Genomic DNA, 25,626 nt, shown 5'->3' on the forward strand with positions numbered 1-25,626 from the left:
GATGTAGTTGGTCAATCTGAGTGATCTTGGTGTCGATATGTATGTTTTCAAGCATGCTCAGATGATTGTTTATAGTTTTAAGTCCATTGTAACATTTTTATCCACATAAAATAACACTTTTAGTAAAAAAATTTAACAAAAAAGAACTTACTGAAAAAAGAAAGTACTCACTCTTTGCATTGGTTCCTGTGACTTCTCCTGACAGTACATCTTTGTGCATTTACTGCAAAATACTGTGCAGGAAAGTCAAGAGCGAAAGCATTTGCATCTCTGTTTGCAGTCTTTCTTACAGGAACATTTGGTCAGCTCCTGACAGCATGTCGCAATCGGGGGAAGAGTCGTCCAACGTATCTGCCATGACTCTCCCTTCTGCGTCCATTCCCAGTTGACAGGACTGCTGGTTTCTGGATTGGAGATTGTTGCCTGTCCCCAGATGATACCAGCCTGGTAGGAAGCCCGCCTTGCATGTTCCTTGAGGGCTGTCTGGGTTGGTGGAATGGAGTCATATGGTCTCTGCTTGCGGGAAAAGACAGTTAGTCTTGCCTCCTCTACACCAGTGGCTGCACTAGATCTGTCATACATGAGGACACACTGGTCCCATGGAAGGACGTTTTGGCCATAGTCGCAGTGGGGTTGTAGTCAATGTTGTCCACTGCTGAAGTCGTGAACAACTGCTTCCTCAAGATTGGTGGAGACACCACTCCATCTTCCACGTACTGGCATACAACTGCTTCTCCTAGCTGGGCTGATAATTGTAGAACTCTGTCATATGAAATGCTGACCCCATTTTCATGCAGCATGTCGGTGAGCTGCCTCTTGCTTGTCTTAGCAAACACAGACATGCCGACGTAGATAGTAAAAGGTGTCTCGTGGTCCTTGGAGTGTCTGTGGATTTGCGTTTCTACCTTGTAGTTGGCAAAGCAGTTGTACTGTAAGAGCTGTGACTTAGCAAGGTCAGACTTCGAAGCGCCATGCTGGAGTTGGGATTTGATATCTGCACCATGTTCGATCATGCATACAAATTGAAGCAGTGATGGTGGAACAGCCTGTTCAATGCATCCTTCATGAAATGTACTGACCTACTGGTGTTAATGCCACCAGGGTTACTGACCTACTGGTGTTAATGACACCAGGGTTACTGACCTACTGGTGTTAATGACACCAGGGTTACTGACCTACTGGTGTTAATGACACCAGGGTTACTGACCTACTGGTGTTAATGACACCAGGGTTATTAATTGGCCAGCGATACTGACCCCGGGCATATTGACTTGCCGGTGATACTGACCCCGGGGTTACTGACCTACTGGTGTTACTGACACCAGGGTTACTGACCTACTGGTGTTAATGACACCAGGGTTATTGATTGGCCAGTGATACTGACCCCGGGGACATTGACTTGCCGGTGATACTGACCCCGGTGTTAGTGACCTGATGGTGATATTGACCCCTGGGATACTGACCAACTGGTGATACTGACCCCGGGGTTACTGACCTGCCGGTGATAGTGACTCCGGTGTTACTGACCTGCCGGTGATACTGACCCCGGTTTTACTGACCTACCGATGATACTAACCACCTGGTTACTGACCTGCCAGTGACATTGACCCCTGGTGTTTACTGACCTGCTGGTGATGGTGACTATAAGAGTTGCTGTTTTATTTGCACTACTGATCTCTTGTTGTCATTTGGTATTTTTAACATATTTACTCTTGACACATAAGAACAATAATGCATGCGGCACAGCTGACACTTTGTCCCAGAGACTTTCGTTAATAACATGTAGTATATGCTTACTTCTTTTAAAGGTTAGATGTTTTATTTGTGTTCAACAACCCTTATCAGGAGGTGATATATTTTGATAAACAAACTAAGAGCGGATAATCCCTTTCGTGTATGATGGGTGTAAACATTGCTTAGATGGCAAGGAGTAAAGTGGGAAGTAAAGTGTCTGAGTTTATATATTCGCTCTATATATTCATATCACCTGAGTAAACTATATAATCCACCTTCTGCCCGACATGTCTTTCATTTCATTTCTTCTCACTTTTTTATTTACTTCTTTACAGACTATTTACTTCACATATTGTTCTTTAACATCCTTATCTGCCCATTCTAATTTGTTCCTTCCTCTTGCATGAAAAGGCCATATTCCACACCCCTGTTGCTTTTAATGTTGGTGGAAAATTTTTCCTCTTCATTCACTTCTCCATTAACATGTTGACGGTATAATATATCTCTCCATATATTCCTCAATTCTTTTACTACTTCTTTCCCTTTGTTGATTTTTTATTTCACCTCATCACTCACCATGTTATAAGGCTCACACATCCACTCCTAGACATCGGAAAAACTTCGAGTTCTCCATTCAGTCAACATAACTTACATGGAAAAGTCTCCCTGTGTTCCTAGTCTTCTAACTTTCACAACTTATGTTCACTTTCTTTATCAATTTTCTTAAAATTTAATTTACTAATATTTGTATCGTTTATTCCGAATAGCCAATAAGATAAGTGTTATCTCCACATGACACATTCACCACAATACACAACACATAACACATTCACCACAATATGCAACACATGGCATCTATGCACCATATTATACATTACATGACACACTCACCACAATACTCAACACATGACACATATTCACCACAATACACAACATACAGCACATTCACCACAATACATAACACATTCACCACAAAACACAACACAATACATTCACCAGAATATTCAACATATGACACCTATGCACCACAATACACATCACATGACACATATCCAACACAATAAACAACACATCACACCTATGCACCACAATACACACCATATGATACATATTCACCACAATATGCAACACATAACACATTCACCACAATATACCAGAAGTAGGTACAAGGCACCTACCAAACAGGGAGGTACTACGGCCTGGCAAGATATTGGAAGCATAATGTGTTGTTTAATGGTAGACCCTGCTGACATATGAGATCACGAAAATTGTGACCATGTCCCAGGTTGCTGATCTGTCTTTCTGCTTCATTTGCACACAATTGCAAGGACTCAATTGTCTCTCTTACTATTGACAACACAACATATATAACCTTTCTCACTCTTGATCTCTTCTATTCTTTCTACTCTTTTATTCTCCTATGATATCAGTTGACAATAATATTAAATCGGGGCCTTCTCGGATGGGTACCACTGGTCGGGAAGGTTATGGACCCCAGGGCCGACCAGATCATCATCAAACTACTGGGGCCTCAACTGACGTCACCGCGGGTTGCTGGAGGATCGGCTTTTTTCACACTTCATTTTCTGACCAAAGCAGCTTCACCCAAACCTTTTTCAAGTCTCCAACTACAACTTTTATGTCCCTTTCCGTTCTAAAGGAGGTGTATGCGCCTACTGCAACACACGTACACCTATGGCTAGACTCACGGATCTTGAATCTTCTCTTTATGATGTCATCTGGTTCAAAATATATATACCAACTATGACTATTTTTCTTTGTTTCCTATACTGGTCTCCCAACTCTACCAACTATATGAATTCTTTGACTATCTCACTTCTTGCCATAAGTCGTTGCTATCCACACACCCCAACACCGAGAACCTCTACATGGGGGATTTCAATGTACATCACAGAGAGTGGCTTGGCTCTGCAAAGGAAGACCCAGCTGGAGCTGAGGCACTCTCTTTTTCCTTACTTAATGATCTGTAACAAATAATTAATCACCATACACGTGTTCCTGATAGACAAGATCAACTTACTAACATTTTTGATCTTTGTTTTACCTCTAAACCCTCACGCTATTCATACTTAATTTCTGCCCCCGGAGGGTCTTCTGATCACAATCTTATTTATATTAAAACAAATTGGGCACGACCACCTTTCCCACCCTCCTCTAAACGCCAACTATGGCACTTTCGGAGGGCAAACTGGCAATCCTTGCAAGAATTCTTCTTTGACTTTCCTTGGGATGAATGTTGTTTTTCCACTGAGGACGCCTCGGTATGTGCTGACAGCATTGCTGAGGTTATACAAGGGTGGTATGAGTGCATTTATCCCATCTTCTGTCAAAACTTTCACTTTACAGTCATGGTTTGATCGCTCCTGTTCTCTTGCATGTAGGGAGAGAGATTGGGCGTATAAAGTTATGAATCTATCTCCATTTCCTATTACTCACTCCTCTTTCATTACTTCTAGGAATCGCTGTAAGGCTATTCTTCGTAGGCCAAAGCGGAATTTTATAAAAAGAAAGACCACTGTCCTGACTAACTCTTCTTCTAGTAAATCCTTCGGGTTCTTACCCAAACACATCTGTAATAACTTCTGCACTCCCTCTTTTCCTCCTCTCTGCAGACCTGATAACTCTACAGCCAACTCACTCCCTGATAAAGCCAATCTCTCTGGCTATTCTCCTCTAATTCCACCTTAGACGATTCCAACTCTATCCCTCCTACTCCTACTGAACCTATGCACCTATCCAGGTTAGATGTAAGGCGCATGGACTGGACGCAATACCCCCTCATGTTCTGGGGGAGTGTGCTGAAATTCTAGCCCCTATGCTTGCTCGCCTGTTTTACCTTTGCCTCAAAACCCAAACTTTTCCTTCTTCTTGGAAGCATGCCTCGGTTCAGCCCATCCCGAAGAAAGGTGACCATTCTAATCCCTCTAACTATCGCTCCATTGTCTTAACTACATCCCTCTCTAAGATTTTCGAAACTCTCTTAAACTCGAATTTTCTCCGTCACCTAGAACGCTATTCTCTTTTGTTGGTTCACCAGTATGACTTTCGCCAGGCGAGATCTACTGGTGATGTGCTCTCCTACTGCACCCATCTTTGATCATCCTCTCTTATGGATTAAGGGGAAACTTTTTTCGTGGCCTTCGACATCGGCAAAGCATTTGACAGGGTGTGGCACAAGTCTTTGATTCTAAACTTCCCTCTTATGGGTTCTCTTCCCAACTTTGTTTTCTAATGTCTAACTTCCTTGAGAACCGATGCATGGCAGTTGTTGTCTAGGGATCGACCTCTCGCTCTTTCTCTGCCAATCGTGGTGTCGCACAGGGTTCTGTTCTTTCAGTTACTCTCTTTCTTCTTTTTTATCAATGATTTACTTCACACTACGACTAATTCTACCCATTCATATGCTGATTATTCTACTCTTCACTCTTCTTCACAATTTCCCTTCCCCCTAATTCTCAAACTAGATCTGTTTCTAGAGCGGATATTATAATATCAACGCTGACCTGTACAGCATCTCCGAATGGGGAGGTAGAAACTTGGTTAAATTCAATAATAATAAAACTCAGTATTTACCAATTACACTTTCCAAATTAGATGATCTCCCACCACTCACATTTCAGGACGCAATCATTCTGCCAAGTTCTAAAATAGACATGCTAGGGTCTCACCATTTCCTCTAATATGTCATGGAAGCCACACATCCACAACATTGCTAAAGCTTCCTCCCCAAAGCTGGGGATGTTGTACAGATACCGTAGCTACTTCACTCCTGAGCAGTTGCGTCAAGTTTATAAAGAATTCATTCGTCCTAACTTGGAGTACTGCTCTCATATCTGGGGTGGCTCTTCTTTTATCCAACTGTTAGATAGGGTGAAATCAAAGGCATTTCGTCTTATTGATTCTCCTCCTTTAGCTGATAAATCTTTTTCCTTTCTCTTCCCCGCAATTTTGCTTCACTTTTACCTTATCGGGCAATGTTCGGTGGATTTGGCAACCTGTGTACCGCCGGCAAGGCCGTGGGCTCGTGTAACACTCGTCTTGCCCGCGATGCCCACAGTTTCTCTGTGGCTGTCGTTCTCACTAGAATAACCTTTATAGTACAGCCTTCTTTCCTCACACAGATAACTGTGGAATGCTCTGCCTTCTTCTGTGTTTCCATACTCATACAATCTGTCTCACTTTAAAAAGCTGGTTTTCCGGCATCTTCGCAATGCAGATTAAAATAATCTTTTTCCTTTTAATTTGTTTTTACTCTTATTTTTTCGCCCCCTAGGCCCCGTTGTGGGTCGATGACCTGTGCCTGGGTGGGCTATTCCCCGTAAAAAAATAAATAAAAAAGAAATATATATATATATATATATATATATATATATATATATATATATATATATATATATATATATATATATATATATATATATATATATATATACAAAAATACAACACATGACACATGCAGTATGCATCACAAGACACAACACATGACACATAGTCCCCACAATACACACTGCATAACACAGTCACCAAAATACATGATATGTATTCACCACAATAAACAATACATACGGGTAGAAGTTTTGTGCGTCTGGGATGGAGATGTCGTAGTCCAGACGGTGAAAGTCAGCGAGGTGGTAGAGCTGCATTGCCACGTCCAGAAGGTGAGCGGCGTAAGGTGGGTTGTGTTTCTGGGGAGGTAAAATGTCGGAAAGCAAATATAACTTGAAAACAAAACACGTTAACTGAAATAACTTCAATAATTACGAAAGTTTTATAGGGTCTTTTCAACTTAATGTTTCCTAGAAGTTACCTTCTTTAAGATTTCACCTAAGCGGACCTTAAGCTAGAATGCAGGTCCGTCCAATGCTGGAAAAACCCCAGCATCTTTTTTGAGTATGTCACTGTACATCTCCCCACTATCATAGGGGTTAGTCTTTTGAGAACCTTCTTTACTAACTGTGTTCCAGGACGCTATGAGGTAATGCTGCAGTGAGTTTTCTGCTTCTCTGTCGCAGGTCTTACATGCGAGTTCCTCTGCTGGTACGTGTATACCCATTTCCCATTTGCCTGGGTAGCCCTGGCGCAGTCTGTGAAAGATGCTTTCTTACATAATTAGTGACCAGATAATATTACCTGGCCATTCGCGAATCTGTTGTTAATCTTCTATGTTTTTTTTTTCCACTGGGCAGTTCGTGTTATTGTGAACTTTTTTATCTGCTCCTGACTGGGTGGGATGTCCATCTCAATGTTGCGCTGTCCTAGACCAGCCTTAGGAGCATCGTCAGCTGGTTCATTCCCCGAGATTCAGTCATGACAAGGCACCCAGATAATGGTAACGCCGATCTTGTCGTCTTAACCCTTGCATTAGACCAACAACGGATGTTATATGATGAATGTTGTCTCTAGGGTTTCTACTGGAGTGCTTTAATAGCACATCGAGAGTCAGGGTGCATTGCAACGTTTTGTTGACTGTTTATGGAAGCGTGTCGTAGGACTCCACGTCTGGCAGCTCGCTCTACTCGTAAAGTGGAGCATCCATCTGAAGTTCTCCAAAGGACTGTACTATATAATATTAATCACCTATTCTCTGTAACTTTTACTATACACAGGGAACTAAGGTGTAAATTATATCTTTTTGACTATTTAGAATAGCTGAGCTGAGTCTGTTATTGAGACTACATGAAGGTTTTCTTTATAAGGGAGTAATAAAGGCAGTGTTTGATTTTTCTATCAGAAAGTTAAAAAAAAATATAAGTGTGTGGTCCTATCGAGGTGAATTTTATAATTATTATGTTCGGAAATGAAATTATCAAACACGAAAGAAATCTGTCGAGTAGATTTAAAGGTTATAATTTTTATTTCACACAACTTTTATGGGGCAGTGGTAAATGCATATAGGTAGGCTTATAGCCATGTAATTTTGTGGGTAAAAAGAAGTGAGATGGCTAGTGTAGATCTCAAGAGGACTACCCATGGCTATGGTATCTATGTATCTGTTGAATACATAAGCAGTCATCGGCTGCCAAGTATAAATGGTCATGAAACAAAGATTGATTGAGGTTCTTTACTTTAGTAGATATCCTAAACAGACTGCACAAAATTACCAAAAGCCAAAGCACATGAATATTTCACGAAATTGGACTGGTTGGTGGTGAAGGTTGCTTTCAAAAGAACATATAATTAAATGGCTCAACTGCTAATAAAATGAAACTAGTGGGAGAGCTATCTTTAGAGCCTTTAGGGATTAAGAATCATAGCCAGGGACACGACCATACCCCTCATTTACTATCCTCTCAAGTCGAGGTGAAGACTCCAAGCTACGCATTATATTTTTGTATATTTTTTGTTTATTATTATTATTGTAATGGTAATAAATTCCGATGTTAAAAAATACGTTTGACTAAATTATGTAACACCACTGATTTGTTTTATTTTGTTTTTAATCTATCGTTGAATATCTATTACGGATTAGTGTTTCCTCGGTGGGAGCATCAGTACTTAAATGTGAACCGTAATGAACATCAGTACAGATGAAATGCTGAAAGAATCAGACATTTAAGGAGAGACAAAAGAATAACTTAATTACCCAGAAGACCATGGATGCTGCAGCCAGGGCAGCGGCTGTCTCCGCGGCCAACTCAGTTCCTGTAGGATGGAGAACCGAATGGCTCAGTTGTGTACAATGTCTAGTTACTCTAGTTGATGTTTTACATTTCTATCAGGACTTTTATTTCACATTTAAATCCTTTATTTGTCACATATGCGCGTGAGATTAAAATGCTTCATAAAACACTTCTCGGTGACAGTCAACACAGAATATCACCAACACAACTCTTCAGCTCTTCGACTTACTAACCTGGGTGAGCTTCATCAATTTTATATGAAGGTCTCTCCATGGTCATCTCTTCAGGTCGTCCCCAGTATGCATGATCAAGGTCGCTGAGGCCCACCTGTATATACGCCTCGTTTGTGAAATTGCCCAATAATGAACTGGGCAGTCATTTTGCCCAGTTCGTGAAATGGGTTCCTAACCTAACCTAATTTATCCTATGTTAGATTTGTTTAATTAGGTTAGATTTGGCTTGGTATGGTTTTATTTGGTTTTGTTAGTAACCCATTTCTTGAACTGGGCAAATTGATTCCCCAGTTCATGAACTGGGCAATATCATAAGCCTATACACATCTATATTTGTAACCGTTATTAAATGTTATTTTGTCAGTAGTCATTGTTGTTCATCGAACTTGCTCTTTCATTCTTCTCGGCTAAAGTTGTCCTGCGAATGTTTTTTATCAAAATATTTTTATTATACTGTATGACAAAAGACACCAAGTACTTGTTAAGCTCACATCATATTTGCTACTTTATGTCGTCGTCCTAACAAATTTAGTCATATTTTAATCTGCTGCAGTTGTATTACGTCTTCTTATCTTAAAATAATTTTGTGTAAATCATCGTTAATGAATACAGAATACATTTCACTGCAATGTCGTCAGTTCATCTGAGACATTAATTTAATGTAAACATTGAGTGTGTCCTAGTCTTTATTTTGATTTTATAATTCTTCCGATTAAAATTAAATGTTTATTTCAATTTGTTAAAAAATACCTGGATCTATGAATAATTAATATGAATATTATGTTAAATATTTCTCCTCCATAAATGAGAATTGCCACGATATTTTGTACACTGATGCGTCAGACAAATAATTTCATCTGAGCTTCCCTTAACTAACCAAGATGACACTTCCCAAACCCAAGTGGATTACAAAGAAACTGAAAGAGCCTGAATTACTGACAATGAGGAATAAAGTTTTATTTTGATCCACACTAGAACCTTCATTAAGTTGTATGCTGAAAGTTATTCCCATTCATTCATAGAATAAGGCTCCTATACATTACAAAAAGAAACAACTGACCTGGCCGTAGAATTCATATTCATCAGTGTGAGCCTTAAGGAAATAGTCGGTGGCCCACTTCAGTGCTGCCTCACCGTACTCTGTCTGACCTGTGGGCGACACATCAGGGTCACTAGTCTCTCACAACACTGTCTCTGGGAGACACACCAAGATCATGAGCCTCTTACAACACTGCTCCTGAGAGACACACCAAAATCCTGAGTCTCACAACACTGTCCCTGGGAGACATACCGGAATCACGAGTTTCTCACAACACTGTCCCTGGAGATTATAGTTCGACACTTGTCATGACCCAGAATAGTATGGAACCTCTCACCCGATTTATAAAGAAAACATAGAAGGTATTCACTACAAAACTGTGAGCATATTTAGTCTCTAGTCCTGAGATATAGTTGTTAGGGTATAAGTCTGCGTTCAAAGGACCTAAAAAAAGCATACAGTACGACTCACCAGCCGTCTCATGGCCGTCGGCGAAATCTATAATGCCCCACGCCAGCATGGTTGCGGTGAAGGCCATCGGGAATCCGAACTTCACATGGTCACCAGCTGTACCAGGAGAAAAAAAATATTAAACAACAATTGATGTGGTGTTTATCAGATTATATTTCTTGTTTTTGTATTAATATCTCTATCTCTCTCCGTTTCCTTACCGATATAGTAGCCGCCAGTCAGGTTCACGTTGTTGTCAGAGCCATCGTCAAGACCAGAGTTGCCGCGCCAGGTGATGCGCATATCGGAAGGCAGAGGACCTGACCGCTGGGCCTCGTAGAACAAGTACGACATGCATAGCACCTGAGGGTGAGAGGCGAGAAGTGAGAAACGTGGGGCGAAGCAGAAAGGGGAAATGAAAAAGTAGTGTTGGAGAAAGATTGAAAGATAAGTGGCAAATATATAGGCGAATGAATGATTTATTTATTTATTGTGGTAATCACATCCCTGGCGACGCAACAGCTTTGGTCATATGTCGACAAATTAAAAGAGAGATTTAGAAGACTAAAATCAAATAATGCAAGGAAAAAACATAATAAATAGCATAACATTTTCGTAAAAACTTATAAAGGTTAGCAGATAAAACTCAAAGCTTGTGTAGAAGGCCGGTGTAACAAGCCACATAATACCCCCGAGTCACTTAATACCCCGGTTATAAAGTGGCCTAGGCCAAAATATACTCCAAGGGTTAATCAAGCCTAGGCTGTTTTACACCTTCTCTGGCCAGATTAACCTCCTACGGAATTAGTTACTGAAAGTTTATTTCAAAGAAATTTACTACTATTAAAAACTGCAACTAAGTTAATTTTAAATATTGAAATCTGTCTGTAGTCATCAGTGTAAACACTTTAACTTGTCTGAATAGGTGCTGTTTTACAGATTAACCCTAGAACATTAATGTAGGGATTTTGTAACGATTTTACTATTGTGCGGTAGGTCATACCCCAATGGGAAAAATAAAAAAATAAAATAGTTACAATGACAATTTATACAAGTAAAATATTACCCCTTAATTTCAAGTAGTGCTCTTTATTACCAACCCATAGAATCTAAAGTAAGTGTATTATATAAGGGTGGCAGAAAAAAAAAACACTTGAAAACTGTGACCGAAAAAAGTTTGTACATAAATATTCTTACCGCAAAGACTACTGAGGCTAGGAACTTAACACTGTTGGTACACATTCCCCAGACATTCCCCAGGAGGTCGATTTGGCACTTTTTCAGTTTTGTCTTAAGATTAGCCTTGCACCTGCTCCGTTGTCAGCCAGCGTTACATTTACTATTCGTTAGATGACTGTAAAGTAGCTGTTTGAGCAGTCTACTGTCGAACATGTAGGTCACATGGCCAGTCCAATGTAGCTGGCCATGAATATTGGTAGCCTCGATGCTCCTACATTTGGTGTGAGCGAGAATACTGACATTTATTCTCTTGTCTTACCAGCGAACTCGGAGGATGGAATATAGACTACGTTGGTGAAAGTTTTCAAGTGCCTTTAGGTGCCTCCTATATGTGACCCAGGTCTCGGTGTCATATAGCAGAGTAGGAAAGACCACTGCACCTTTGTAGATAATTTCAGCTCCCTACAGCTGAAGACAGGGGTACGGAGTCTACCAAAGGCTTGAGATGCACATCTGATCCGTTGTTCAATCTCTTCATCGATGTCTGCGGTGGTGGACAGGTGGGTGCGGAGATACCGATAGTGGGAAACATTAGAGAGGGTAGTACCGTTGGGCTGGATGAGTGGTGGAGGTGTGTCTGAACCAGGGGAAGGCTGAAAGGGAATCCGAGTCTTACGTACATTCACCTCAAGGCCGAAGTGTGTATACACATCTGTGTAAGTGTTCAGGATCTCCTGCATGTAGCGTTCAATGTGAGCAACAAGGGTGAGGTCGTCTGCATACTGGAGTTCAGTAATGGAAGCTGCCGATACCTTTGTCCCTGCCTGGAGTCGTCTTATGTTGAAAAGACCCTTCATCTCGTACTCGATGTCCACCCCGCCGGCTAAATTGGCACTGGCACAAATAAGGAATGCAGCCAAGAAAATGGAAAAGAGAGTTGGTGCCAGTACACATCCTTGTTTTACTCGTTTGGATAGGGAAAAAAATCAGACTGGGTGCCATGGTGCAAGACACTGTCGTTCATGCCATCGTGGGGTTGCCTCACAATGGCGATGAATTTTGTTAGGCAGCCAAAACGACTGAGGGTCCGCCAGAGGGCTTCCCTGTTGACCAAGTCGAAAGACAGGTAACGACGCTGTTCTCTGCATTTTTCCTGTATGTAGCGGGCAGAAAAGATCATATCAGTGGTGCCATTTGATGGTCTAAAGCCACATTGAGATTCTGGGAGGAAGTTTTCCGCCTCAGGAAGAAGTCTGTTTACAAGGACTCCGGCGATAATCTTGCCAGCCAGGACAGCAGTGAGATCTCACAATAGCTGCCACAGTCTGACCAATCTCCTTTGTTCTTATAAATATTGAAGATGTAGACATCTTTAAGAGCTATGGGGTTTTCCTCCTTTTCCCATATATTCTCCAGGAGAGAGTGGAGACGGCTGGTAAAGAAGAGGTCCTCCTGCTTTATACACCTCGGCTAGGCTTTGTTATTTTTCATGTTTGATGTCTGTAGCTACCTCATCCAAGGATGGAGGATGGCTGAGGTAAGTCAGCTCTGGAAGCTAAGGGACCTGCTGGGTAGTCAACACATCCACATCGGTGTTTCGGTTGAGCAGCAAACCGTAGTGCTCTTTCCAGAAGTGAAGGATGCCTTCTTCGTCTTTAATTAGGGAGTTACCTTCGGATGAGCAGAGGTGGACTGCTCCATGAGTGACTAGCCCCTAAAATATTTTAATGGGATTGAAAAATACGCACATTTTGTGTTGATCTGCAAGTTTTTGGGGTTCAATACTTTGTTTTTAAACCAGTCTTTCTTTAGATTGTGAAATTTGCGCTGGGCATCCACTTTCTTTTCAGGAAGGCATTAGCTTTCATCCAAGACTGAGGGTTGTTGTCAGTCAGTTAAATCAGCACGTTTATCATCGACGAGTACATTGATTTCTAGGTCATTTTCATCAAACCAGTCCTGGTGTATTCATTCGATCTGGCCGAGGGATTCTCTGCAGGTTTTTGCTATGCCAATGTAGAGAATATCCCATTCGATATTGGGTTTGGGTTTTTTGTTGACGGGTTGTTTATCAGCCCATGTTCGAGCTCTCTGAAAGCATGTGCTATCGCTGAATCCTCCAGAAGCTTAGTGTAAAAACCTCTCCTAGAGGCTTGTTGCCTCCACCGTCTGGGGGCGACTTGAATTGAGAGCTTGGCTCTGACGAGCCGATGATCAGTGTTACACTGGTCTCAGACATGCATGGCTCGGGTGATGTGGACATCTCGGCAATCTCTTTCTTTAACAATGATATAGTCCATGAGATGCCAGTGTTTGGATCGTGGGTGTTTCCACGAACCCTTGAACTTGTCGGCCTGCTTAAACAAGGTGTTGATGATAGTGAGGTTGTGTGCAGCACACTTGCTGAGGAGGAGTAGGCTGTTGGGATTACTCTTGCCTCGTCCCTTTCTCCCTATGATTTCCTGCCAAATATCAGCATCTCTGCCAACTCTGGCATTGAAGTTACCTAAGAGCAAAACCTTATCTTGTTTAGGAAACGAGGCCAGCATAAAAGGCCTAATGATCTCATCCAGTGTTGGGGCGCATGCACTGATGGAGAAGGCATAATGCCAGTGATTCAGTGGGACTCTCAGCGTCAGGAGGCGGTCGTTGATCCCAACAGGCATTTCAGTTAGTCTTTGTAGGATGAATTAGCAGATGGGAAATCCAACTCCATAAATGCAGTATGTCTCCACAACATGCATACCCTTCCAGAAGAAGATATAGCCAGACCCCGGTTCTGTGAGTCAACCGTGGTCAAGGAGCCGGGACTCACTAATGTCTGCTATGTCGATGTTATACCTAGCAAGCTCTGTTGCCATGTGGGCGGTTCTTCTTTCAGGACGCTCATTTGTGCCAGAATAAAGAAGGGACTCGTCATTCCATGCAGCGACCATAAGAGGTTGTATAGTTTGTTTTTGTTTGAATCTGTGATTTTGATTGTTTTCAACCGGATAAGGATGACCTTACTGGGTGCTGTTGCCTAGTCAGGTTGGTTCTTTAGGCAGGCTATGTTTAGAGCACCTTTTTTAGCCCCCCTTCCCATGTGGGGTCAGCAGAGTAACTATTCGAAAAGGCTGCTCAGTCACACCGACAGGAACGGATTGCACTGCTGCCTAGATCCCAGTGATAAACGACCATCTTATCTGTGCCGCCCATGTGAAAAGTTGTGACTGGAGACTACCCCGTCGCCACTCGTCTGTCGCCACGACTTTTGGGGGTAAAGGGGTTTTGATGACGATAAGTATGATGAGCTGGATGATGGCTGCACACGAGTTGATTTATGAGATGAGACAGGAGCGTAGGCTGCAACCACACATCTTGGCTTTCCCTTTTCCTGATGCAGTGGAACAAGTGTTGTTGGGTTTCACCTTAGTAGCTTGTCCATCATGCTTTGCCTTCGTCCTTTGGTGTTGTCGTTCAGTTCCCATGTTGGTCACCTCTTCCACCTGTACCGCCGTTGTGGTTTTACTGGAGCTCTGTAAGCATAGCTTTATACCTACCAAGGTTAATTCACAACATTGCTAAAGCTGCCTCCCGAAAGCTGGGGATGCTGTACAGATGCCGTAGCTACTTCATTCCTGAGCAGTTGATTCAGGTTTATAAAGGGTTCATCGTCCTAGCTTGAAGTACTGCTCTCATATATGGGGTGGGTCTTCTTCTGTACAACTGTTAGATAGGGTGGAATCAAAGGAATTTCGTCTCCTTTATTCGATAATCTCTCTTCCTTTTCTCTTTGCCGCAATGTTGCTTCACTCTCTCTTTTACAGGCACTTTAACGGGCAATGTTCAGTGGATTTGGCAACCTGTGTACCGCCGGCAAGGCAGTGGTCTCAAAACATTCGTCTTGCCCGCGGTGCCCTCCGTTTCGGTGCGGATGGCGGTCACATTAGAATAATTCATTCAAGTACACCCTTCTTTCCTCACACAGCCAAACTGTGGAATGCTCTGCCTTCTTCTGTGTTTCCATACTCTTGCAAACTGTCTCACTTCAAAAAACAGGATTTCCTGCATCTTCCTGGTATAGATTAATATAGTTTTCTCTTTTATTTTTTTATTTTTGCGATTCATTTTATCGTCCCCCAGGCCCAGTTGTGAGTCGCAGACCTGTACCCAGGTGGGCTAATCCCCCGCAAAAGATCAGTAAATAAATAAAAATCATATAAGAAATCACTTAAACCGTGCGTCTTCCTCCTGGGCTGCCTATATGTAAAAAGAGGTGTTCTCTTTTTGTTTATTGGTAAGCTTATTTCTCCGTTAATATTAATTTGCACAAGAAATACCATAAAATAACGTAGATTCAGAATACAATTTTACATAAGAAAAGCCTATTATCTGCCTAACCTAACGGTTTCTTAAAACATTAAAAGTTACCTGTAAGATTTTGGAAGAGGTGAGCTGGTTAATGAGCAACATTACGAAACTTTTCAATACTATGGAGGAATCAATTTTTACCAAACCTGACCTAGCCAAAATAAAAACTAAAACCAAAAGAACTTAAGAAACCAAACCAAATGACTCCTATATCAGGATTATGACTTCCAACCTAACTTACATCCCGGCTACAGAGCCTTCAGCCTGCCCAGCCGGGAATTCGCGGCTACATATCCACTTCCAGTTAAATTAACTAGTGTAGACCATCCATCCTGGTGAATAACAAATGTTGGCTCATCATTTTGGAACTTTGGTAATTGTCTGCCTCAGAACATTTCCTGGTGCACGAGAGTAATGCTAATTCATTTCGAATCGTTCATGTCCAACGAAATTTACATTATTTTTCTCAAATAGAAGTCTTAGTATAGTACCAGTATATTGCACCTTAAAACACACATAAATTGCTCTTCAATCAGCAAACCATCATCTGAATGTTCCACCAGCAGAGTTATAAACGAAAACGTTTCGAGAAGTAATATAGTTTTAAGCAACAATGACGTTCCTAAAACTTAGATAAATTTCTCCCATTATTAGGCCTATAAAACTTATTTATTATTTATCGATTATATTCAGGCAGTTACGACATATAGATGCAAATAAATGTATAAACGATGAACGTTTGTTTTCATAGGGCTTGCTCTTAGGGCGCCCTCCCCTTACTCATGAACATTCTATTAAGTAACCCATAGGGAATCTCTATTAATATCCGTAGGCATTGACCACGCCTTTAGCTTTCACAACACTTCTTTAATACAAAACGTAGGCACCGTTCACTTTCTTGAATACGGCCCAGAGGAACGTTACAGAGTTACTGACCTGACTGTAGTCGTACGGCTTCATACCAGTTGCTTCACAGGGGTTGTTCTCGGGTGTCGCCGTTGAGTACACGGGCTCAGTTGTAGTGACCACGGGCACAGTTGTAGTGACCACGTCTTCAGTTGTAGTGACCAAAGTTTCAGTTGTGGTGACCACGGGCACAGTTGTAGTGACCACGGGCACAGTTGTAGTAACCACAGCCTCAGTTGTGGTGACCACGGGCACAGTTGTAGTGACCACAGCCTCAGTTGTGGTGACCACGGGCACAGTTGTAGTGACCACAGCCTCAGTTGTGGTGAACACGGGCACAGTTGTAGTGACCACGGGCACAGTTGTAGCACCACAGCCAGGTGACCACAGCCTCAGTTGTGGTGACCCGGCACAGCCAGTGACCACAGCTCAGTTGTGGTGACCTGGGCACAGCAGTGACCACGGGCACAGCTAGTGACCACAGCCCCAGTGGTGACCTCGGGCACAGTTGTAGTGACCACAGCCTCAGTTGTGGTGAACACGGGCACAGTTGTAGTGACCACAGCCTCAGTTGTGGTGACCACGGGCACAGTTGTAGTGACCACGGGCACAGTTGTAGTGACCACGGGCACAGTTGTAGTGACTATGGGCACAGTTGTAGTGACCACGGGCACAGTTGTAGTGACCACGGGCACAGTTGTAGTGACCACGGGCACAGCTGTAGTGACCACGGGCATAGTTGTAGTGACCACAGCCTCAGTTGTAGTGACCACAACCTCTGTTGTAGTGACCACGGGCTGATCTGTAGGTGCTGTTCCGTCTACAAGGAAAGAGGAGGAATGAGTACCGGATAACATGGAGAGCGTTAGCTGGTGGGTTGGCTCCGGTAGTAGTATGATTTATACACTATATAGTACACTATTGTATGATTTATACACTATATAGTACACTATTGTATGATTTATACATTAGATAGTACACTATTGCATGATTTATACATTAGATAGTGTACTATTATAGGATTTCTACATTAGATAGTACACTATTGTTTGGTTAATACATTAGATAGTACACTATGGTTTGACTTATACATTCGATAGTACATGATTGTATGTTTCATACATGAGATGATACAATATTGTATTTTTTCCCTATTCTCTGATTCTTTAATATATATTTTCATGTCAATTATTAGCAAATGTATGTTTTTTTTTCTGGTATCTTCATGACTGTAGATGAAAAAAACACAAGGGTAAGGGCTGACAACCAGTAGCGAAACCTACTACAGATGGGCACGCCGTTCATCGTTTCACTGTAGATAATGGGTTTCTCATGAGAGTAGTGGATGTTGAAACTAAAGGAGAGCTCTTCGCCCTCTTTCACATAGACATTGTTATTTTGAAGAGTAAAGTGGTAGTCGTCATTCTTGATCACACTTCCCTGGTAATACTGCCAATGACAAACACATACGCCATAATAATCAGGGATGTTCAAAGTTCACGACATACCAGAGTTTGTATTATATACATTATGTAATAATAATAATAATAATAATAATAATAATAATATTAATAATAATAATAACTGAATGTTTATTGAAAGATCATGACACCAAAAGGGTGAAAATGTACAGTAAACAGAGATAAAAGTTATACTGTATAAATATATATATATATATATATATATATATATATATATATATATATATATATATATATATATATATATATATATATATATATATATATATATATATATATGTATGTTACGACCTTGGCCTCTTAGGTTGGAACAATGCACAAATTTAACTTCTCTTTGTATTATAGGTCCAAGGAAAAGATCCCACCAAATTCATCGCCTCATTACTGTGTGGTATATTGAAATTCACGAAGAAGTTTTAGTTACAGAATTTATATTAACAAACAAGCGATAAAACAAATATATCATTTATGTACTAAAATAAACAAATACAAACTAAATCTGATCAAATAAGTGACTCAACCGAGTGACAAAATAATGAACATAAAAGTAAAGCCTAAACACTTATTCAAATTAGCAACTACCATCAACAACGTGGTTATCCACCACAAGTACCTCATAAATAAGTAAGTAATTTTCCGTGGAATTATAAAATATGACTAACAACAATTTCACATATAATACTTGGTGTTATAAAATTCGAGCAAGGTTCACAATAGGAAAGGAGATACAATAGGAAAGGAGATACTTAACTTTTGACTGCCAGCCCAATACTGCCATCACCCTGCTCTTGAGAGGTAAAACTAAGCGAGCAGAGGTGGGCGGAAATGACGTCAAAAACAAAAGACTCACGTTGAGAATCCGCAACCGACCATTGAACTCTCACTCGTAACAATATATATATATATATATATATATATATATATATATATATATATATATATATATATATATATATATATATATATATATATATATATATATATTTCATGAGTCCATATAGCACGCACACTTCAACATATGATCAACAACCTCACCCGCCAGGACTCGAACCCTACACCTTATGAGTGTGACCAGGGAATGCTACCACCGTGCCACTAGGACACTAAAAGCAATCCTAGACTTTGTTATATTTCACACAAAGCCTGTTCATCGTGCTTATGGCGCCGTGAACCTCCAATTGGGGATTTCCCAATGAAACATAAATGGAACCTCGTGTTTCGAAGCTGGATTCGGTAAAATGCTGCTCCAACCACATACTGTAAGTGGCACGGGCAATTCCCAATTGGAGGTTCACGGCGCCATAAGCACGATGAACAGGCTTTGTGTGAAATATAACAAAGTCTAGGATTGTTTTTAGTGTCCTAGTGGCACGGTGGTAGCATTCCCTGGTCACACTCATAAGGTGTAGGGTTTGAGTCCTGGCGGGTGAGAATGTTGATTATACAGTATACATATATATATATATATATATATATATATATATATATATATATATATATATATATATATATATATATATATATATATATATATATATATATATATATATATATATATATATATATATATATATATATATATATATATATATATATATATATATATATATATATATATATATATATATATATATGAAACATAGAAAACACGAAGTTCCTAAGTGCTTTCGTGTAATTCACATCTTCAGGGGTGAGTACAGACTAAGGAGTAATTATTGACAAGGCTAATATATGCAGAAAAGGAGAGTGAGATCAAGTCCCTAGAGACAGCAAGTGTCCATCATATTCAGGTCATAATCACAAAATTGTCCAATTTGTAAATGCCATTACTAAGCCCTTGGACTGCTTTGGTAAATCTTTCCGGACACTTTGGAACACAATGCTTTGTGTGCCAAGTAATCCAGCAGGACCCAGTATTAGCTCAGTTGGGTCAATCACTTTTAAGTTGTCTAAATGGCTAGTTTCTTTGCTAAATCCCCTAGTTGGCTACATATTAAAGTCTAATATTAAGAATAATATGGATTTAGTTGTTACACTCAATAATTGACACATTAATTATGATTTTAAACTGGTCAGTTTTGATTTAACATCACTCTTTACAAAGGTCCAAGTTGATGATTTGCTTGAGTTCCTCACAGATTCCCTGGATAATATTCCCTTGCCAGTCTTAAAAAATGTTTTCATTGAACTTATCAAACTGTGTATTAAGGATTGTAAATTTTAATTTAATGGTTTATATTGTACAGGTATCATGCTCAAAAATTTGGTTTGGCGATGGAATTTTTTGACAAGAAACTACTAAGCAATATTTTACCACATTCAGCAGTTTGGTTTGGATATGTAGATGATGTAATATGTCTTTGGCCATGTAATGAGGGCTTAAAAGCCTTTTTAACACTACTTAACAACTTAGCCCCCTCGATCAAATTCACTGTGGAATTAGAAAGTGACTGCAAATTACCAATCCTAGATTGTCTGATCCCCAGAGTAGATAACTGGGTCGCCTCTTACCTCACTGGACGTCAGGCCCGGGTTCGCGTTGAAGGCAATATATCTCCTGTTCAAGAAAGGTACCTCGGCACCCCCCCCAAGGTGGAGTCCTGAGTCCCACTTTGTTTAACACTCTCATGCACTCCATTGCATCTCTCCCGTGCCCGACAAAAGTTGTCTATTCAGGATATGCCGACGATGTCCTCCTCGAAGCTCCTGACTACCTCAGCATGAAGGAAACCTTGATCTGGTCTCCAGAGAGTGTGATTCACTTGGTTTCCGTCTTTCAACTGCGAAAACAAAAGCCACGTGGCACGGTCGTTTTGTACCTCCCCCCCTTCTCTTATCAGGAACGCCCTTGGACTGGGTTAATCTGACAAAATACCTAGGTGTGTATGTAACTCGCACACGTTGTCAGATACCTGAAGTCCGCTATCTTCGAGACATATGCTTTCGGCGTCTCGCTCCCCTCTCTACCATGTGCAGGGGTTCCCTTGGTGCCACCTTCCCTGTACTTCTCACCATGTACAAGTCCTTTGTCCGTTCCTGTGTCGACTACGCCGTCACTGCCCTCGTCAACACTAGTCGGACTGCTGTCAACCGTCTCGAAGTTATCCAGAGGAAACCTGCTCGTATCGTCCTTGGGGCCCCTCAGTGGACACGCTCTACTTCTCTATATACCGAACTTGGTATTTCCCCCATACATGATCGTGTCCAGGAGTTATACCTGAAAACTACCGTTTCCATTCCACGAGATCCTAGGGCGAATGTGTCCAAGCCAACTTGATTCCTGCTGTCCGAGGCCGACCTCCATCTAGAAGACAGTGGCGAGGGTCACTTATCCGGGCCCTTCAGGAACACGACCCCCTGCCTAATACTGTTGTCACCCCTGATGTTGGTTCGTCTCCTTCTTCCTGGCTGGATTTTCAACCTGAAGTGATTGCCCTCGGTGGACCGCTCCCGAAATCCCACGTGAACCCTGTTATTCTCTGCAAATACCACCTCTCCAGGATCGCCTACTGGTCCCCAGGTAGGGTTGTCCTCTACACTGATGGCTCCCCTGACCCCGCTACAGGTAGGGCCGGGGCTGGTGTCTACATCTCCCGTCCTGATGCCCCTGAGCCTATCAAACTCTCTCTCAGAGTTTCTATCGGGGCATCCTCCACTCAGGCTGAACTGATAGCCCTACTTGCTGCCCTTCTCGTTGAGGAAGAAGCCGATGGTTTCTGCCCCTTGCTTGTCTGCTGCGATTCCAGGTCTGCTCTGGACGGGATCGCATGTCGATCAGGGGAAAATAAGGACCTCATCCTCCGAATACGAGGGTTAACATCAATACTTCAGGAGCAGGCCGTCCTGTGACATTCCTATGGATACCCAGTCATGTCGGTATCTTGGGGAACGAGGCAGCAGATGGCCTTGTCAAGACTGGCTGTAACAAGGCCGCAGCTGACTGCGTTGTTCCTCGAACACGCTTACAGCTTAGGACCCAAATTCGCCTGAAACAGAGAGAAGCTCGGGAAGCAGCCATCCCCCTGGAATCCCCGCCCACCTGGTATGATGTCCTCCGTAAACTCCCTGACCTCTCGTATGTCGCGGAAAAGGGACGTGATTGCTGCCCGTATCATCATTAGTTATGACTTTGCTTAGGAAATTGGTATCCCCGCCTCCCCTTGTGCATTATGCAGAAGACCCGACAGCCACACCCTTGTCCTCTACCTCCAAAGATGTCCCACACACAACGCTTCCGTGGCGCCTGCTGGACCACCACTCCACGACCCCGTGATGTAGACATGATGATCCTCCCCATACTGGCCAGATATTATGTAAATAATGTTGATGCTGCGTTGAAGGAATATCCTTCCTTCCTTAGGCTTTAGTAAGCTCCTTTATAATATTTATATATACTTGTGACACTTGCCAGATGCTTCTGGTGTTATTGTGCAGGGGTACCTAGCGAAAGCACTAGGATCCCGCTTTCTTTATCAAGGAATAAAATATTGAAATTGAATTGAATTGAGTAGGTAACACCTTTAAGTTCAGTATTTATTGGAAATCTACTAATGTGTGTTCATATATTCATTATTATTCTGCCCACCATAATAGAGTCAAACAGTCAGCATTCTCATCAATGTTCTTACGTGCTCTACTAATATGCAGTCTGGAATTCATTGATGAGGAATATAAATATATCTATAATATTGGTTTGAACTTAAAATACCCAGGTTCTTTTACAGACAAATGCCTTAACATCGCTAAGATACCTTTCTATAGAACTGATCCTAAGCCTACCCATAACAATTAGATTATTTTAGTATTGACTTTTAACAAAAATTTCTCTCAAATTCCTCTACAACTGAAAACCTGGAACGTACATGTGACATTCAGTAACTCATGCGCTGTTAATCAAACGTTAATGAAGAACTCCCCCAGCAATGCAGGAGGCTGCATTTACAAGGTTCCTTGCAAGGAATGCAAAATGTTCTACCTTGGTCAGACGGGAAAAGATCTTATAACTAGACTTAAACAGCATAAATATATTGTTAGGGCAGGCCAGGAATCCAATGTTTTGTTCATTCATGCAAGAGACAATAAGCATTGCATTGACTGGGATAATACCTCTTCAATATTACTTTGTAATTTAATTGTCAGTAGGAACATTAAAGGATCTACTCTCATTAAACATACCGAATCCGTCAACATTAATTTGAGTAACGGCATGTACAAACTGGACAATTTTGCGATTAATAAGATTTGTAACCAGGTGAGAAGGTCGGGACATCTTACCCTGTGACCTGACTACGGACAGCTGCCGTGCTTAGAGATGGCATCGTCAATTTTTTTATTAAGAAGATTAGTAAGGGTCACTGCCTTATGACCGGAACGTTGTGCACCCCTGCTGTATATATTAACCTTGTCAATAATTACTCCTTAGTCTGTACTCACCCCTTCGTGTTTTCTTATTTCATATGTGGTTATCAGTTATATATATATATATATATATATATATATATATATATATATATATATATATATATATATATATATATATATATATATATATATATATATATATATATATATGTGTGTGTGTGTGTGTGTGTGTGTGTGTGTGTCGGGGGATTAACCCACCTGGACACAGGTCATCGACTCATAACGGGGCCTGGGGTGCAAAAAATTAAGAGTCAAAAATAATAAAAATTAGAGGGGAAACTGGTATGTTAATCTACATCAAGATGATGCCGGAAATTGGCTGTATGAGGAAAGAAGGATGTTCTTTAACGGGTTGCTTGTGTGACCGACTTTGACACAGAAGCGGTGGGCACCGCGGACAAGGCGAGTGTTACGAACCCACTGCCAAAAACACTGAAAGAGCCCGTTAAAGTTCCTGTAAAAGAGAGAGAGTGAAGCAACATTGCAGCGAAGAGAAAGGGAAGAAAGATCGTTAACTAATGTAGCCTTTGATTTCACCCTATCTAACAGTTGGGCAGAAGAAGAGCTGCCCTGGATATGGGAGCAGTACTCCAAGTGAGGATGAATGAATCCCTTATAAACCTTAAGCAACTGCTCAGGAGTGAAGTAACTACGGCATCTGTATATAGGTAGTGGTCATTTAATTGACAAATAAGATATCAGTGATATAAATGGTGCATATATAATATATATTTATGCTTTAAATACTTCTGGGATCTTCACATCTCCCTCTGTCCAACAATCATGTCCACTGTGTATCACATCAGGTGTAAAAATTATGACCCAAAACCACAGTGTTTGTTAGAGATTACTTTTTATATCAGAACCTGAAATTCCTTCATCTTATATAAATAGAGACATAGATAGATAAAGGAAACATAATAAGACACTCAGTAGTTTAAACAGACTCTGACAATTTGATTTAAATTTTATCACGAGAAAAAACATGGTGCACTTACATCGATTGAATCTACGGGAGCACTGAAAGTCCATTGTATAGTGAGGCCGGTGTTGCCATCCAAATCCACAGGAGAAATTTGCTTAAAGTCCGCCTGATATCCAGTATCCCACTCGTTGTCAATTACTATGTTTTCACACTGAGTCACCGCTGCCCCTGCAACCCAACAAACACACACTCTGAACCAGATTTCTCCTGTCCTTACATAATGGAGAATTTCTATGGTGTTAAGGCAACTTCTTCATTAACTAGGAAAGTTCTCACAAGCGATGATGGAATTTACAAATCTTCATTGAAAAATTTTCTTGACCATTGGAATGTGTGAGAATACCTGGCTGGAGGAAGGTGAGAGTGAGGGCCCCTAGCAAGCAGGTCTTCACCAGGACACCAGCCATGTTTGCTGGGGAAGAAACAACTGCGGGAGGAAGGTCGTCGTCATCTTATATACACGCTTGGTGGTCACCTCACCTCCAACTCACACACACACACACACTCACACACACACACACACACACACACACACACACACACACACACACACACACACACACACACACACACTACTACTACTACTTTGCTGTCACTCGGAATCGAATATGATGATCATCCAGCTATGATACAATGCTATGAGGTATTAGGTACGTCACCTAGGTTAGTGAGTTTTGAGGTGACTAAAGAGACCGATAAGGGACCCGAAGCGTCGTTCACATTCGTTGCACATGTGGAGGGCTTCATTTACTACGGGAAGGGCAGTGGCAGGGTTGTTCCGGCGTTGGTGCTTGTCTGCCTCGATTTGCAGTCGGGCTAACTCGAAAGTATTGACACCTCGTGTGGTGCTCCTTCAAGCGTTACGATGTGGAGTAATTAACTCCAAGGTGAGAGGGGCGATTTGGCACTTTTTCAGGTTTGTCTTAAGACTATCCTTACACCTTTTCAATTGCCCGCAGGAGTTACGTTTACTGTTCGTTAGGTGATTGTAAAGTAGCTGTTTTGGCAGTCTACTGGCCAGTCAAACGTAGTTGTTCATGGATAATGGTAGCCTCGATGCTCTTAGAGTTGGTGTCAGCAAAAATACTGGCATTTGTTTTCTTGTCTTCCCAGCGAACTCGGAGGATGGAACGCAAACTACGTAAATGAATGTTTTCAAGTACCTTGAGGTGCCTCTTGTATGTGACCCATGTCTCACTGTCAT

General features: G+C 41.4%; 1 protein-coding gene across 3 annotated transcripts in view; it reads right to left on the bottom strand.

Annotated features, from left to right (window-relative positions):
• Positions 1-24,874, bottom strand: part of LOC121872760 (endoglucanase 4-like) — a 37,182-nt gene extending 12,308 nt beyond the window's left edge. The window contains exons 1-12 of one of the 3 annotated variants that reach the window (XM_042375814.1): positions 24,766-24,874; positions 24,436-24,590; positions 17,819-17,984; positions 17,201-17,355; positions 16,809-16,886; positions 16,566-16,766; positions 10,319-10,460; positions 10,119-10,214; positions 9,669-9,757; positions 8,609-8,702; positions 8,339-8,397; positions 6,322-6,440 (exon numbers count right to left, since the gene is read on the bottom strand). In XM_042375814.1, coding sequence (XP_042231748.1) covers positions 6,322-6,440; positions 8,339-8,397; positions 8,609-8,702; positions 9,669-9,757; positions 10,119-10,214; positions 10,319-10,460; positions 16,566-16,766; positions 16,809-16,886; positions 17,201-17,355; positions 17,819-17,984; positions 24,436-24,590; positions 24,766-24,829 — 1,418 coding nt within the window. In that variant the 5' untranslated portion in view covers positions 24,830-24,874. Of the gene's footprint in view, positions 1-6,321; positions 6,441-8,338; positions 8,398-8,608; positions 8,703-9,668; positions 9,758-10,118; positions 10,215-10,318; positions 10,461-16,565; positions 16,887-17,200; positions 17,356-17,818; positions 17,985-24,435; positions 24,591-24,765 lie in introns of all 3 variants that reach the window. The other 2 variants (XM_042375813.1, XM_042375812.1) reach the window with 2 other exon arrangements.
• Positions 24,875-25,626: the final 752 nt, after the last annotated feature.

This window comes from Homarus americanus, unplaced genomic scaffold (assembly GCF_018991925.1).
Source record: "Homarus americanus isolate GMGI-L3 unplaced genomic scaffold, GMGI_Hamer_2.0 scaffold39155, whole genome shotgun sequence".
Lineage (NCBI taxonomy): Eukaryota > Metazoa > Arthropoda > Malacostraca > Decapoda > Nephropidae > Homarus > Homarus americanus.